Source organism: Amyelois transitella, chromosome 22 (assembly GCF_032362555.1).
Source record: "Amyelois transitella isolate CPQ chromosome 22, ilAmyTran1.1, whole genome shotgun sequence".
Taxonomy (NCBI): domain Eukaryota; kingdom Metazoa; phylum Arthropoda; class Insecta; order Lepidoptera; family Pyralidae; genus Amyelois; species Amyelois transitella.
The window spans coordinates 7,638,560-7,657,173 of NC_083525.1; the positions used below are offsets into that span (position 1 = coordinate 7,638,560).

An 18,614-nucleotide genomic window follows, 5' to 3' on the forward strand; every position below is an offset into this window, starting at 1 on the left:
GCATGTAAACAAAACAAGAGCGGACAAGAAAAAAATCAACAATGTGAAATGGAATGTACTTGATATTACAAAGTCACGATATCCAAATAATTTATTAAAAATATTCATACTTGTTTATTTATTATGTTTAATTTGAAAGATTTTTTTATTTAAGTGTCAAATAAAATTTAACATTTCATTTAATTTTTTTTTTAATAATAGTTTGATGTGAAATAATGCGACCACGAAACGAACGGAACAGATTAACATTGCTGCCAATTGGACAGACAAGAGACGTCAAAGTGTCAAAGTCAAATAACAACAATAAAACAGCTGATAAATTCTGATTAGAAAAGAATGTGAATTTGTGTGGATATTTTATGAATTTGCACTATATTATGAATAACATTATTCTATCAAGAATCTAGTGGTGTGTAACATAAGTGAAATAAATTATATACGCCAGTCATCATGACAAAACAAGGAAGAAAGCCGGACGGAGATGGTAAGTTATTTTTTGACCTTATTTCCTTATTTTTCTCCTATGATATGATCTATTTATATTGATTCTCACTCAATATTGACATTACTCTTGTATTTTTATCATCTTTAGTTATAAAATGAAGCAATATTGTTATTTACAAAAATAAACAGATTCTAACCTAACTTTGCAATAAACAATTCATCTAGTCCTTCTAACATATACAAAACTTTTATAAAAACAAACCTATTTTTGCTGACAGACAAAGTTTTGTTGAATCTTCCGCCTTTGTATTGGATGTTTTCACAAATAAATTGTTGCCTATGTTTAAAATCTGATTAAGAATCAATATTATTTTGAAGTTGCATATTTGTAATAGAAAAATAAATAAAACTATTAACTTGTTTTCCTCTAAAGGGCAGGGTAACTTACTCACTTCATACATAAAAAATTTCACATAGTACATACTAGTACATAGATTTGTTTGTATTTTCACTGACAGGAAATCAGTGAAAAATACAAAGAAAACAAACAAATCTATGTACTATATACTACTATTTTTCGTAAAATGGATCCTATCAAAACATACTGTTTATTTATCCATTATATGTTTATAAGACAATGGTCACTCATATTATATGCAAATTTATGCGCATTGCTAACCCAACAAGTGCCTATTCACTGCTATTCACAGCAGTCTTTCTTGTATGTCTAATAAGTAGCCTATTGTATATCAGATGGTTGATTAAAAATCAACGTGATATGTGGCTTTCCGGGAGTATTAATGTTGTAAAACACAACTAAGTATAATAAGTAGATAGGCTAATAAATCTCTCCAGATTGGTGAGGATGCAACCGGGACTAAAGCCAGGAGGAAGAATAGACTAATGTATTTGAGATTATTGTTGAAGGTGATGGGCTTTCAACCTGTCACTATTCAAATCTCAATTCTATCATTAATGCCATACAGCTGAAGGTGGTACTTTACTTTTTTCAAGACTGTCAGCCTTGTCAACCTCATAAGGGGTGGAGACATGATTGTATGTGTGTAGACAACATTGGCTCTGTTTTACCATCAGTTGTTAACTTAAGAAATCTTCCGCATAAGATAACCCACCGTAGTTAATCCAAACATATATTATAAAATGCGAAAGTAAGTTAATTTATTTGTTATAAATTTTACGGCATCTGCGGTGCAGCAGTAGTATGCTTGTCTGTGACATGGGAGGTCCCGGGTTCGAATCCCGGCCAGGGCATGATGAGAAAAGAACTTTTTATGATTGGCCCGGGTTTGTATTTATTATAAAATACCACAAGTCTGGAACTTACTTCGAGGCTAACTCAATCAGTGTAATTTGTCCCATATACATTCAGTCAGAAAAGTATCGGGAATGGATTATTTATTTATGGTTCCAAATTCAAATTTTTGTTTTTTTTGTTGTTGTTAGATTGGCACAACTGTTTTCCATTTTGGCGCGGAGTTTGAGTTGCATCTGTTGTTTACATTAAATACAGTGCTATTTTTAGTTATATCATATCTAGTGTGTATTGCTAATTTCATAATGGATAAAAACATCGAACAAAGAGTTTGTCTTAAATTTTGCATTGCCAATGGAATATCGTGTTCGGAGTCACTGAAAATGTTACAGAAGGCTTACGGTGAATCGACTTTATCAAAAACTCGTGCTTATGAGTGGTACAAAGCGTTCAAAAGCGGTCGAGATGTGATGGAAGATTTGCCTCGCTCTGGTAGGCCATCAACGTCTGCAACTGAAGTTAACATCGCAAAAGTGAAGGAAATAGTGACTGAAAATCCTCATTCAACTTTGAGAGAGATAGCCACCGAACTTTCTGTATCTCACGAGTCGATCCGTACCATTTTAACTCATAATTTGGGTATGAAACATGTTGCCGCTCGGCTAGTCCCAAAAGACCTGAATTTTTTTCAAAAACTCAATCGCATGAGAGTCGCTGAGGACATGCTAGAACGAGTCAATTCCGACCCAACATTCATGAAACGCATTGTTACTGGTGACGAGACGTGGGTTTACGAGTTTGACATGCAAACTAGTCAACAAGCTTCGGAGTGGCGCCTTCCAACTGAACCGAAACCGAAAAAACCACGCCAAAGTCGTTCAAAAGTCAAAGTCATGTTGACTGTTTTCTTTGACTATCGCGGTGTTGTGCACTCGGAATTCTTGCCGGAAGGTCAAACGGTAAATAAGGAATATTATTTGAGTGTTATGCGGCGTTTAAGAGAGCAAATCCGACGAAAAAGGCCAGATTTGTGGAAAGAAAATTCTTGGATTTTGCACCATGATAATGCACCTTCGCACAAGGCCATCATTGTGAACGAATTTTTAACCAAACACTCAACAAATACCATCGAGCAACCACCATATTCACCAGATATGGCTCCAGCCGACTTTTTTCTTTTTCCTAAACTCAAATTACCACTTCGCGGCACCCGTTTTCAATCGGTAGAAGACATAAAAGAGAATTCGCGGCGAGAACTGACCTCAATTCCGGAAACAGCGTTTAAAAAATGTTTTGATGATTGGATTATTCGTTGGCGTAAGTGTATCGTTTCTAAAGGAGCATATTTTGAAGGTGATAAAATAGATTTGGATGAATAACAAACAGTTTGTGTATTATTGATCTTTTCCTGCTACTTTCTTGACAGAGTAGTATATTAATTATATTATTTATAAATGAAATGTTACAAAATTTCAAGAAAATTGGTTCTTGTTGGTGAAGTTTGCCATCATATAATTAAGAATCTGAAGAAGGACACAGAGACTTTTGTTCCCTTGGGATTTGCAAAAAGCTCTAGTGTTTTCTAGACGGCGCGGGCGAAGTTCTGGATAAAATCTAATAAAAAAGAACGCTTAATTAGGTCCTTCATGGAGAGTTAAATTATTTTCATGGTGTATTACCTTGGTAAAGCTAGAACCTAATTGATTGGTTACCCAATTGATTATTGAGTTGTTGTTTGATTATGTATGAATGAAAATAAAATGAAAGAGTACTAGATTTTAAGTATTTTAAGAGCGACGGTGGTCAAATCGGTAAGGTGCTCGGTTAAAATGCGTGATGCGCATAAAAGGCACAGCTTCAAATCCATCTTACCGTCCGTACCGTACCTTCTGGCCATATAATGTAATAACTTAACGTACCAATGACTATTTTCGAAGTTATGTACATTAGTTTGAATACTAACCGATTCTCTTACGGTGAGTGAATACATCGTGAGGAAACCTACACATTTAAGCAACTGGATGTGTAACCATGATCGATCCAATACGAGTTAGGTTCTCCTGCAAAGGTTGCGAAGGTCAGACGGGAGTCGCTTCGTGTAAAAACCTCACTCACCCAATCCAAGATCCATGGTCAAAGGCGTACCCGCGGCTTCTCTCCAGTGTGGTGAGGATGCAACCGGGACTAAAACCAGGCGGAAGAAGATAAACTATCCGTAATTAGGACTATTGTAGCGGCCGTTCAGCCTCCATGAACAAACAGACTCATTGACTTGACATTTTGGATGACCAAAACTGACTGACAGACTGATGAAAAAAAGGACAATCGAAACTAAGACAAGACGACAATAAGACGACGCCTTTGAATAACCAATATTCTGTTTAATTCAGACACGACCTAAAAGACCCTCGGCCCGTTCAACTATTTAAAATAATTTGTTTTGAATAGTTAAAAACTTGTAAGTGGTCGAATATATACCATCTCCAATTGAATTTGAGTATGTGGAGTTGCTGTTGACTGTACAATTCGATCGAAAGTGTCCATTCCTAGTTCAAGGTGATCGAAAATACATTTGGGCGTCATTCCACCGGTCGGGGGCTCGCCGCCTGCGTCATTCCCGCGATCGATCTGTCTTTTCTATTTTTGCTTAGTATAATAAATCTTTGCAAACAAAATCTGTGTTTGCCACGGCCATTTTTGTTTTTTTTTTTTCATTTTCTAGGGTTTCGGTTAGTCTTAGTTATTAATATTTAGTGAAGTTTCAATGTATTCACATTTTCAAGGTCATACATACATACATACATAAAATCACGCCTCTTTCCCGGAGGGGTAGGCAGAGACTACCTCTTTCCACTTTGTTGAAGTTCGTCTAGGCCTTCCCACTCCAACCTTTACATCTCTCACACTCTCCTTGTATATTTGCTTAATCAACCTGCTTTCATTCGTCCTCTCCCCATGAGCAAACCTCATTAAATTTTTTATTAATGCTCTTCTGTCTAAAGCGATCATAATATAGATAGATAGATTGATAGACTCTTTATTGCACAATAAGAAAAAGAAAAACAAAAAATAAAACACAGGTAATGAGGTATTAAGGCGGACTTATCGCTAATGCAATCTCTTTCAGTCAACCTTAGGGTGGAAGGAAATTAAAAGAAAAAGGCGGTTGGCGCAGTACATACAAAATGAAATATAATACATATCGATGGTAAACAAATCGTTTGACCACTTTAAGTGGTCATAACATTGTAGAATAGACACACATACCTACGTACATACTTGTTTACGTTGCGGAAATATATCCAGTTAATATAATGCGTCATTATTGTATCGTTTATGTATTAAACACAACATAAATTGTTATTTATAGGCTGTAGTTAACCGTTTTACGAAACTATTCTAGGTTCAATATTTCATATTTCGCTACGTACTTGCCACGGCCATTTTTGTTATTTTTTATTTTCTAATAAGGTTTCGGTTAGTCTTAGCTTAGCTTCGCTGCGTACTTCATGATGATTAGAATTTTTTTTTACTATATACAAACAAACCAACCCAAATATTTAGAGGATATGCGAAGCCAGACAGCTGCTGATAATCCATAGCTTATAACTTTTTTACACACTTTTGTTGGTAATATGATATGTAGGTATGTATCAGCCGCAAAAACGTTGTAGAAAACGGAATAACTTTAGATTTTTTAGGACTAAAGATGTCCTACTTACCAATATACCTAATAACTCTCTAATGAGAAACATGATTTTATGTACCTATATTATGTCCTGATGTAAGAGTATAAAATCACTATCAATTATAAAGCATCAAACATATTATACAGCTGTTCGGCTTAAGATGGAATTGATATTCAAATATTGACGGATTGCTAGCCCGTCGCCTACAAGAAGAATCCCAAGGTTATAAGGCCTTTTCTTTAGTCGCCTTTTACGATACCCGTGGGAAAATATTGAGCGGTCCTATGGAATGCATTCAAAATTAGATAAAAATCGTTTTGTTCTGTTGTATACATCCCCTTCAGGTAAACTATGTTCTCATAGTAAAAAAAAGATGTGTTCATCTTCAAAAGTTCGATCGATTTAATTTTGTTTTTAATAACTAATGCGAACAAAGTCCAAAGAGAAAATTCTCCGTCACGTCCCTAAAAATAAAATAATAATGAATGAATGAAAAATTATTTATTCAAGTAACCAGACTCATTATGTTAGTTATACTTATAACTATGTTAGTAGGCATAAATAAAAATTAAAATAAAATTAAAAATTTTCAATTAATTACTGCGCCGACCACCCCTGCACTGTCCCCCCAGCTACAGTACAGCAGTGGTTTACGTAGACGCAATCCAGCCTAATAATATAGTGAAAAACATCACGCGACCAGAGGTAAACATGGATAGTATGAAAAAACTAATGACAAAGTCCGCTCAGATATTTTGAATAATAAATTTTCAAGGCGAGAGTTGATTGACGCCTCTTGTCTCAGTGGCGCTAACGAAAATACCTACGCATACATATTTCTTACTAGCTGTGCCCGCGACTTCGTCCGCGTGGAATCATCCAGCACATCACCTACAACAGGAATCCCAAGTTTATAAGCCTATTTATAAGCCTTAGTAGTCTTTAACGTCATCCATTGGAAAGAGTTAAAATGGTCCTATTCTTTTTTCTATTGATGCCAGGAACCACACGGCATATAATTATATATTTACTTATGCACACAAAACAACATACAGTAGCAATATTCAGAAATTTTAGTACAAAAGTTGCTACTTATTTCAATAGAAGTCTTTTCCAGTAGACCCTTGAGGGGAGAGACAAATATTGGAGCAATATGGCGTGTGCATATCAAGAACTAAACTATATCTTTTATTATGCGATCTGCTTAATTACCTGAAATCCCGTTTCTCTCTCTCTCTCTCTCTGTCCCATTTCTCTGTCCTTGTCTGTGTGATACCTAAAACTAAGGAATTTCAAGCCAAGAGTTAACAATGCGTTATTTGAGCTCGTATGCACTGCTTTTAATATCTTCTTGCTAACTAACCATCAAGAGATTTCTCCTCTTATATTTCCAATAAAAAATAGTTTTTTTTTTATCTGTTATACTTTTATTATGTTTAAACATTTATTTATCTTGCTCTGCGCCAACGCCAATCTCCTGTTTGGTTTCCTTCCACCCAAAGGTTGACTGGAAGAGATTGCATTAGCGATAAGTCCGCCTTTGTACCATCTCAGAAAAAAAAGCAGATATGCTTTGTCAGGGGCGTATTTTAAGATTGCGCGCTCCGGGCTCCTGCAGCTTTCCGCCCCATCAAGGAATGAAAGAAAACAAAAAAAAAAGTTATCGATTTTATATTTTACATTTTTTTTCTGTGGACAAAATTTTTGACAAATTCGTTTATTATATCGTCATAATCAATTTTATTTGTTAAATCGGCTTCGATGTTCAAAATTGCCAAATTATTAAGCCGTTCTTCGATAAGACGCGATCTTAAATAGTTTTTTAACCGTTTGAGTACCGAAAATGAGCGTTCTGCACTACAATTCGTTACTGCAGTACAAAGAAATATGCGCAACGCAATTTCAATGTAAGGAAACGCCTCTTTCAGATCCTTTTTATTAATTACTAAGTTTAGTTCGCGTAAACTTGTTTCAGTTTCTTGTCCCTGAGACGGCAAAAAATTCTTTAATAGTATGCATTCATCCTTTAAATCATCCGCAAGATCAGTAGGATAAGACTTTTGGAGTGATAATGCGTTCAATTTAATTTCCGCCTCAGATAGTGTACTTAAATTGGATAGAAATGCAAATTTTGCGGTTACAGCGTCATAGGATGTTTTACGCCTCCTTAACTCGCCCAACAATTGGTCGCATATTGGCAAAAAAGTATTCACTTTGAAATAGTCCCGTCCTTGTAAAATTACTTCTCCTTCGCGTTGCTCATCGTCTCGTTTTTTTCTTTTTGTTATCCTTTTCCGGCTATCTTTGTAATCTTCAGTACACTTTTCTTTTCCAGCTTTTTCAAATGCATCGAATAATTCGCGTTGATTTTTCACAAAAGTAATCAGGGAATCGTAAAGGTTGGAGACTACCTCAACGTTTGTGTCCACACCTTGCAAAATTTTAGAAACGGTATTAAATTGTTTTAGAACTGATCCCCAGAATTCCGATAATATCGCTGTTTCTAAGGAATTCAGTTGAGCCAATAAACCTGTAGCTTCATTTTTGATTAAGGCTTTTTGTTGCGAAGAGTTACTTTTTATTGCTTCCAGAGCTTTAATTATTTGTTCCCAATTTTTATTCAGGCTCGAGCAAGCATCATCTCTTGCCGACCACCGCGTATGTGACAAACTTTTAACGGTTACATTTTCAGGTTCCGTTAAAAATGTTTGCAATATTTTTGTACGTTCCGTTGATCCTGTAAAAAATACGTACAGATTTTGCAGTACTCCAAAAAACTTTGTAGCTTCTGGGCAACACTCAGCTGCTGAGGATCCGATCAAATTTAAGGAATGTGCGGCGCAAGGTATATATGTTGCATACTGGCATTTTTCTTTAATCTTTGCCTGCAGGCCGTTATACTGCCCCGACATGTTGCTTGCATTATCATAAGACTGACCTCTACAATTGGCAATATCGATATTTAGTTTGTCAAAAGTCTTCAAAATTGCTTGCAACATGTCTTCTGCTTTGTGACCAGTATTTGGCAGAAAGCAAAGGAAACGTTCAACTGGTTCTGCATTATCTTGAACAAATCGCACAATTAAAGAAAGTTGATCTTCATGGGTCATGTCCGGAGTAGAATCAACACTAAAAGAAAAGTATTTGGCTTTTTGTAGTTGCTCAATTATTGTTTCGGTAACTTTGTCAGCCATAATTTTAATAATTTTTTCATATGTTGCAAATGATAAGTAAGAGGTGCTGCCCTTTTTAGAACTTCTAGAAATTAACTTGCTTTTAGAACTTCTAGAAATTAACTTGCGCAAGGCGACTTAGGCTAAATACTAAAATTATTTTTTTTGCTTCAGACTTGCTTCAGACATTAAATAAAAAAACCGAGGCGGAAAAAAATAGACGGTTCAACCGGTTCAGGAAAGAACAAGGGGCGGCTTTCATGCTTTAATTGAATTTCAAATTTCTTCAGACATTAAATCAACATGTGGAAAGGTGGCTCAGGGGCGTTCTAGGCTTAAGTCTGAAAATATTTTTTTTTATTTTTTCAAACTTCCAAACCAAAGCCCTAGCCCTGGGCCGCCCCTCGCGGCCTGCCGCCCCGGGCTATAGCCCTTCTGGCCCTAGGTAAATACACCCCTGTGCTTTGTGCTGTTTTGTATGTTTTACTCTTACGGTGCAATAAAGAGTTTTATCTATCTATCTATACTCTTTTCTGTGTTTTTTGTTCTCAATACAGGGGTTACTTCCATTGTTATCTGGATGAAGGTCATTTACTTGCGTGCCGTGGTCATGGATTATATAACAGCATGGCAGCATGGTCTCATGCGATGGCGTGATCGTTGACGTAAACGCTATCAGAGGATACAAGAAATCAAAGGTTTTATTATAACCATATTTTGTTATGTATGGCTGACCCTGTCGTCCTATTACATCAGTATGCCGTAAAATCCTACTAATATTATAAACTAGCGACCCGCCCCGGCTTCGCACGGGTGCAAAATTCGGAAAAAATTATCCATAAAAACCTTCCTCTTGAATCACTCTACCTGTTACAAAAATACCGCATCAAAATCCGTTGCGTAATTTTAAAGATTTAAGCGTACAGACAAACAGACTAAAATAGCGACTTTGTTTTATACTATGAAGTGATGCGAAAGTTTGTGAGTATGTCAGGATGCCAGTATGGATGTTTGTTACTCTTTCACGCAAAAACTACTGATGAAATTTGGTACGTAGGTAGCTGAAGACGCAGAATAACATATAGGCTAATTTTTATCCCGGAGTTCTCGCTGGATTGATAGGGTTTTCAAGCGGACGAAGTCGCGGGCGGCCGCTAGTCTTCCATAAAATAAAAAAAACACTAAGCACTAACAAAAATACAATGTCGCCCTCTATGTCGGTGTGAGGAAGCATTTGCTCACACGGTCCCGTGAGCCCCGGTCAGTTCGAAATGTGACACACAGTACAGCCAACAGCACATCAACCTACTCAAATTACTGCAAATTCACCTCTTTTAACGTGGAATAGAATAGAATAGATTTATTTTCAAAATTGGATACAAGGTATCACTTATTGACGTCACATCACTTAAATCTTATTATAACTACTACCGCTTCCAAAGCGCATGTGTAGAAGAAGCGGCGGAACAAACTACACTGCAGCATTTTCATCGGACGTCAATATACAAATATGGATCTCTTAAATCTAAATCATGGACGAATACACAGTTTCCTAGTGATCCATGCAGAGTAGCTTGACATCTCGTTGATTGCACTAAGACATTTCGGAAAATGTACCCAGTGGGACCGCGAACCGCGGACAAAATATAGTTTCTCATAACAAGTTAGATCTATGTCTGTGCCTTTGCACCTATTGCATCATATTATACTATGTCATCAGTTGCATAAGGTGTTGTAATTACTGTTGCAACTTCCACATACCAAGTTTACTCCGTCTCGCAAACTGAAGAGGAAAGACGAGTGGACAAGGTAATTGACTTGTTAAGGCCCGAGGACACCTATACATATACATACGGTCACGTCTATATCTTGCGGGGTAGACAGAGCCAACAGTCCTGAAAAGACCGAATGGCCACATTCAGCTATTTGGCTTAATTATAGAATTGAGATTCAAATAGTGACAAACCTGTCACTATTTGAATCTCTAGCAACCGCTAGCCTATCCCTTAGTCGCCTTTTACGACATCCATGGAAAAGAGATGGAGTGGTTCTATTCTTTTTTCATTGGTGCCGGGAACCACACGTATAGCAGGTCAAAAACAGCGCAGTTTAAAAGTAAGTGTAAAACCGCATCAAGTTGTGACACAAGAAACTCTTCAATGTTGTCACACTGCAGCGCGGCGGCTGAGCAGTTCGAGTGCGGCGTTTCGATTTGATGTGACGAGTTTCTTGTATAACAACTAATCGCGGGAAAAGTATTAGCGTAGTATTATTATACTAGCTGTGGCCGCGACTTCGTCCGCGTGGAATAGTTATTTTGGGCATCATTGAAGCCCTCAAGGATGAATAATTTCCTCAGTTTTTTTTTCACATTTTCCATTATTTCTTCGCTCCTAATAGTTGCAGCGTGATGTAATATAGCCTAAAGCTTTCCTCGATAAATTTTAAAATTCTTTTCAAAAAGATTTTTTCAATTCTAACCCTACAACCAGTAGGGTACTCCTGAGATTAGCGCGTTCAAAAAACAAACAAACTCTTCATCTTTATAATATTAGTATAGATTGCGGAGGTCAGACGGGAGTCGCTTCGTGTAAAAACCTGACTCACCCAATCCGGGATCGTGGTCAAATGGCCGGGTAGAAATGTAACCGGGCCTAAAGCGAGGAGGAAGAAGATTAATTGCGGTAAAAGTACTGTTCCCGAGGGAATTGATATAAATGCGCGAGCGAAGTCACGATGGGAAGCAACTTATATTTCTTTCTTTGGCGTGCGTCTCAATATGCCCAACTTATAAATGCTAAAGTAAGTTTATTATTTGTTTCTTCTCAATTCTATCATTAAGCCAAATAGCTGAACGTGGCCATTCAGTCTTTTCAAGACTGTTGGCTCTGTCTACCCCGCAAGGGATATAGACGTGACCATATATATGTTGTTTTTAGGTACCTCGTCACGGGGTATTTGCTGAATTAATCTTGTTTAAACATCACGTTTGTATTATTAAAAGTTTGGACAATGACCTACTATCCTATTCCTCACATTCCGGTAAAAAATAGTATAATTTCCGTGGGATCTGTCAAAAACCTGTATACTTTTGTAGGTGGCGGTAACTTCGTCGCTTTTTATAGATAGCGCTAAACGCAGACGAAGATGCGTTTAAAAGTTTGTCATACACATAGAAATGAAGTAACAAAAGTGCCTAATTAGCAGTTCAATGCAACATTGCAATTACCATACTAGGTCATACTCATACCGAACAGACTGACAAAATGCAATTGTTTTCAAACCGGTATGCATTGTGCTGGTTGCAAAGGTATATTGATGCGTTTACTTTGATACGAATGACTTTCGCCTAACACTTCCATTGACCAACAAAAATTAATAAATATTTAAGACTGAACTCATATAAATATATAGGTAAATCTTTCGTATGACTGACTCACAGACTAGGGGTGCACCAAGATATTTCCCAAAATTCCCGCGGGAATTAACTAGGTCATACTCATACCAAACAGACTGACAAAATGCAATTGTTTTCAAACCGGTATGCATTGTGCTGGTTGCAAAGGTATATTGATGCGTTTACTTTGATACGAATGACTTTCGCCTAACATTTCCATTGACCAACAAAAAATAATAAATATTTAAGACTGAACTCATATATTATATGAGTTCAGTCTTAAATATTTATTAATTATGTATATGGTGATGATATCTATACTTATAATAAATCTGTAGAGAGGTCAATTCTGTACATGGAATATATTTTCAAAATAACTATCAGGGGGTGATCAGTGATCGATACTGATGCCAAAAATGCAATCAGTAAAATTTTTGTCTGTCTGTCTGTCTGTCTGTCTGTCTGTCTGTATGTTCTTTATAGAAACAAAAACTACTTGACGGATTTTAACGAAACTTGGTACAGTTATTCTTCATACTCCTGAGCAGGTTATAGTATACATTTTATTACGCTACAATCACTAGGAGCAGAGCAGTGAAAGGAAATGTTGGGAAAACGGGAGAAGTTACTTGATTTTTTAAGCTTCCGTCGCGTGTGCAGCCTTAATGGTTAAAGATATAGCGAAACCATGTATAACGGAAATATTCTACATAAAATTATTAAAAAAATATCCCAAGACAGCATAAGTCTATCTTTTATGGTTGACTCACAATAACACGTGTAATTCCTAATAGCTTAGCAGTTCGGAGATTTCTGATTATATTTCTTTACTCTGATGTTTATAATACCAATAACACTCACACTCACTATTCAATAAAAAAAGAATCATCTAAATCGGTATAGAAACACCAAACTTATACATGAAATAAAATACCCTAACAAGCCATCGCGCGTAAATACTGAATCATGCTATAAGGATTATTTTTGCGTAACGGTTGCCGCGCTCGACGCGGCTAGCGGCGGCAGGGTATAAAAGGGGCAGGAGGCGAGCGCAAGCTTCATGACCAAGGCAGCCAGGGGGAGACTTCACGCAGTTCTCTCCTCCAACCTCCCCCTGAGGACGAAGCTCGGGATCTACCAAACGTACGTCAGATCCCGCCTCACGTACGCGGCCCCGGCGTGGTATGCATTCTGCTCTGAGACCAACAGGAGAAGACTCAGAGCCCAAGAGAACCAAAGTCTCAGAGCAGTCGTCGGAGCCCCGCGCTACGTGAGGAACTCGACGATCCTCAGGGACCTGAAGTGGGAGAACCTAGATATTCGAGAGGGCGGACGCGTCATTACACAGCCACCTGCGCGTCATCGCGCCGCTCCACGCCCGTCCTCCGGGCCGTCGGGTGAAACTCCCCTCGCTGCCTTGCGGCAGACGTCGTCGACCAGTGACGACGCCGGCCGCCGCCGATAGGAACTCCCAGTGTATGAAGACGTGAAGACCCAGGCCGTCACGGCCGCCCCATCGACCTGCCTACAGTCGTAGGCAGCGATGATGCTTGATGATTGAAGAGGGCCAAAAGCCCTGACCGATCTACTCCGACTCCCCTAAGGGACCCGACGACGGCAAGATAGTATTGCACAGGCGTTTCAACTTTATTTTCATTTCTTTTTCTTTTGTAAGTTGTAGGTACATATTTCTGGTTATAATTCTATTAGAATATTTTTTTAAATTTAAATAGGCACTTAGATTTATCTATACCTACTAATATTATAAAACTGAAGAGTTTGTTTGTTTGTTTGAATGTGCTAATCTCAAGAACTACTGGTTCGATTTGAAAGATTATTTTTGTGTTAAATAGACCATTTATCGAGGAAGGCTTTAGGCTATATAACGTCTAGCTGCAACTATTAGGAGCGAAGAAATAATGGAAAATGTGCAAAAAATCGGGGAAAGAGCATCCTTGAGGGTTTCAATGATGCCCAAAATAACTATTCCACGCGGACGAAGTCGCAGGCACAGCTAGTATGACATATAAATATATAAATCTTTCGTATGACTGACTCGCAGACTAGGGGTGCACCAAGATATTTCCCAAAATTCCCGCGGGAATTATCGAGATTTATCGTTATATAAGGGTTTCTTACATTATTTTGAATTGTTTTTGAATTCTTACCACCAGTCGCCACTCTGGTGAACAGTCAATCCACATTGAATTAGTACTATAGATTCCAGTAAAATTTAAAGGCATAAGTCTCTACCCCAAGCAGAATTGTATAGATGGAAATATTAATCAATCCAGTGGTGCTAAACACCATAAATAAAGTGGCCACATTTCATCAGTACCTAAAATCTACTTTCCCGTTAAACTCACTCAGAAGTCCTCAAAATGTTGTGGGACTATCGTGTGGTTTCCTAAGCTTACCTTTCTGTTACCTACGTTACGTTCGTACGGTTGGGTTACGAAACAAGAATAAAATAAATATATAAATATATACGGGACAAATTACACAGATTGAGTTAGCCTCGAAGTAAGTTCGAAATTTGTGTTACGAGATGCTAACTCAACGGTACTATATTTTATAATAAATACTTATATAGATAAACATCCAAGACCCGGGCCAATCAGAGAAAGTTTGTTTCTCATCATGCCCTGGCCGGGATTCGAACCCGGGGCATCCGGTGCCACAGACAAGCGCACTACCGCTGCGCCACAGAGGCCGCTGGACGCCGCCGCCGCGAAGAAATACGATAACAACAGCGCGATGTCTAAAAATATATCAATGGTCGTCTTAAATTTAGAAAAAAAAATCGCAACCGGTCCCCTCATCTGGTCCAATGTCACTGATACAAGGTTGCGGCTAGCTTCCTTGAGACACAACCGGTTTGAGCCGGTTCAAAGCGGATTATATAAATAAAATGGCACGTTTTAGCGCCGTTTTTCAGGTTTGTTTACATGAAAAATTTAAATGTGATAAATGGATGCGGAACGTCGTTCGACTTAGGTACATGTAAAAATTCGAAAATCATGCAAGCTTCTTATATTTCATCTATGTATAAGTTATTTTACGTGCCGTGTGGTTACCGGCACCGATAAAAAAAATAATTGGAACACTGCATCTCATTTCCCGTAAGAGGCGACTAAGGGATAGGCTTATAAACTTGGGATTCTTATTTTGGGCGATGTGCTAGCTAGCAACTGTTGTCACTATTTGAATCACAATTCTATCATAAAGCCAAACAGCTGAACGTGGCCTATCAGTCTCTTCAAGACTGTTGGCTCTGTCTACCCCGCAGGGGATATAGACGTGACGATAGAATGAATGAATGAATGTTATTTTACGCGCTATTTCGTTCGTAGTGCGTACACACGTTATTTTTTTTTTCGGGGAAATTCTTTTATGTGAATGATTATGAAATGTAAATGAAAAATTTCCACATTTAACACGTTTTTAGTCTCCAAAATCATGTTAGATCAATTAACATTTTAAAAATCGCACATAAGTCATTCATATTGCTGAAAGGTCCTCAAACAAGATTTGAGCATCGATCTTCAAGTAAATCCTTCATTCATCCATTCATCTTACGATGAACTTTCTATTTAACATAAGGCTGTTTATAATTGCTAACAATTGTATAACAAACATTTAAATCTTTTTTATTGCTACTTAATCACACGGGTCGTCTCAACTCAAATTAACCTCGCGTGATAATGTTTTACTGCATCCATATTGTCATTAAGATAATACACAAAAATTTTAACCAACGTGACGCAACATTTTGGGAAAATATCGTCATTAATGACTTTAATTCCTTGAATTTAACACTCTTGGAAATTTTACAAGAATATAAAGATAAATAAAATTATAGTCTATAACTTCCGAGCAATAATTCGAAATGCTTAAAACTCTATTACTATTGCTACTTCGTTTATTATTAAATCAAAATAGGTGTACCACAGGGTAGCCTTCTTGGTCTTATGCTTATCTATAAAATATTAATATTTTTGTAAAAATCTAATAAAAAGTATATACATAATTTTCATGCTAAAATTCGAAATGCTCAACATTCTATATTAACTGCTACTTCGTTTATTATTAAATCAAAGTAGGTGTCCCACAGGGTAGCATTCTTGGCCCTATGCTTATCTTCAAAATATTATTTCTATTAAATTTGACAAGAAAGTTATTGCAATTTTTTTAACATTCTAACTGTAGAAAAATTCATAAGTAAAGCACATAATATTGTATCACAATCCAGTGTATCAATTTCAAATTAACAAGAAGACTATAAACATATTGAGTTTTCAAAAGGTTTTGTATTTTGGCTAACTTGTCTATTCATCACATCAATTGTTTTCAACATTTCACTGACACCTTAGCGACAGAAGTTTAATGTATAAGGTATCGTATATCTGAGACGCAAAATAATACACGATAAGCGATCCATAATTTACATAAACGTACTAGTATTACACATTAATAGCTTGTAATGAGATAGCTTGATGATGATCTGTGATGAGGTAATGATTTTTCTCGTGTTGCAGATTATTTCATAAGAGTTGCATTTTCTATTGGGTCTTAATGTTAATTGCACTGTATAAATAACATTGTACATTAATAAAGTGCCGTGTGGTTCCCAGCACCAATAGAAAAACAGAATAGGACCACTCCATCTCTTTCCCATGGATGTCGTAAAAGGCGACTAAGGGATAGGCTAACAAACTTAGGATTAGTTTTTAGGCAATGGGCTAGCAACCTGTCACTATTTGAATCTCAATTCTATCATTAAGCCAAATAGCTGAACGTGGCCATTCAGTCTTTTCAAGACTGTTGGCTCTGTCTACCCCGCAAGGGACATAGACGTGACCATATGTATGTATCTATTATGTACATTAATAAAATCAATCTAGAGAGAGGCTAATGTAGGTACTTGGGATTTTTTTTGGGTGAAGAGCTAACAACCTGTGACTATCTGAATCTAAATACCGCTGAACGCGAACGTCTTTGCGAGACCGTTATCTCTGTTTACCCCGTAAGGAATAAAGACGCGATATAATGTATACGTACATATGCTTAAAATTAAAACTAAACTTTTCAAGTGCAGTAAAATGTAGCCATAGCTTATTGTTATTTATAATTTCTTGATATTTCAAATCTTTTCCAGACTATTGGTTCTGTCTAGTAAGGACCTCGTAAGACTAGCTTATGATATAATCACGTCCATATCCCTTGTGGGGTAGACAGAGCCAACAGTCTTAAAAATACCGATAGGCCACGTTTAGCTATTTGGCTTAATGATAGAATTGAGATTCAAATAGTGACAATTTGCTAATCTGTCGCCTAAAAGAAGAATCGCAAGTTTATAAGCCTATCCATTTAGTCGCCTTACGACATCCATGGAGAAGAGTGGTCCTATTCTTTCTTTTCTAATGGTACCGGAAACCACATGGCACTATGCTTATTATAAAAATAACTATGCTAGTATTTAACAATTGTTGAACGTTATGTTTATGTATGTATGATCAGCTGGCATTCTTGTAAAGTTGACCTTGGATGCCTTTCTTTCCTGGTATAATATCATTTAGTACTGGTTTTCCTTTCATTTGTCTGGATTTATGCAGACGCAATACTTTATCATTTTATCGTTTTTTTTTTTTTGTAATCAATTCAATCAATCCCCACTAAAAACCTGTGTCTGTCCGTCCGATGTCCATATACATATGGTCACGTCTGTATGCTTTGCGGGGTAGACAGAGCCAACAGTCTTGAAAAGACTGAATGGCCACGTTCAGCTATTTTACTTAATGATAGAATTATATAATAGAATAATAGAACGTGTGACCTACGAGTCTTTTCGAGACTGTTGGCTCCGTCTACTCCGTAAGAGATAAAGACGTGATTATGTATATGTACATATATATATGTATGTGTGTGTGTCATTAAATGTTACTATTTGAAGGCAAAGGTGTGTCAGCCAGGTCGAGTTGAGAACTAGATTCAGTGAACTTTCCCATGCTTATTTGTAAAGCTCATGATATTTATGGATCAAATCATAAGAGGTTGCGTATATATTTAATCTTTCGTGCAAAAATAAATATAAATATATATATAAATATATACGGGACAAATTACACAGATTGAGTTAGCCTCGAAGTAAGTTCGAAACTTGTTTTACGAGATACTAACTCAACGATACTATATTTTATAATAAATACGTATATAGATAAACATCCAAGACCCAGGCCAATCAGAGAAAGTTCGTTTCTCATCATGCCCTGGCCGGGATTCGAACCCGGGACCTCCGGTGACACAGACAAGCGCACTACCGCTGCGCCACAGAGGCCGTCAAAATAAATACATATACAATTTTTTGTGCCGTGCCGTGTGGTTCTCAGCACCAATAGATAAAAGAATAGGTCCACTCCATCTCTTTCCCATGGATGTCAAAGGCGACTAAGGGATAGGCTTACCAATTTGGGATTATTTTTTTAGGCGATGGGTTAGCAGCCTGTCACTATTTGTATCTCAATTCTATCATTAAGCCAAATAGCTGAGCGTGGCCATTCAGTCTTTTCAAGACTGTTGACTCTGTCTATCCCGCAAGGGATTAAGACATCACCATATGTATGTATGTATGTACAATT

At 37.1% G+C, this 18,614-nt stretch overlaps 2 protein-coding genes across 2 annotated transcripts in view; one reads left to right on the forward strand and one right to left on the reverse strand.

Annotated features, from left to right (window-relative positions):
* LOC106129961 (protein I'm not dead yet) overlaps positions 1–18,614 on the reverse strand; it is a 43,128-nt gene that overhangs the window by 16,552 nt on the left and 7,962 nt on the right. The window lies entirely within an intron of this gene.
* LOC106129962 (GPI transamidase component PIG-S) overlaps positions 271–18,614 on the forward strand; it is a 56,315-nt gene continuing 37,971 nt past the window's right edge. The window contains exon 1 of the mRNA XM_013328685.2: positions 271–484. Within this exon, the coding sequence (XP_013184139.2) occupies positions 451–484 (34 nt within the window). The 5' untranslated portion in view covers positions 271–450. The remainder of the gene's footprint in view (positions 485–18,614) is intronic.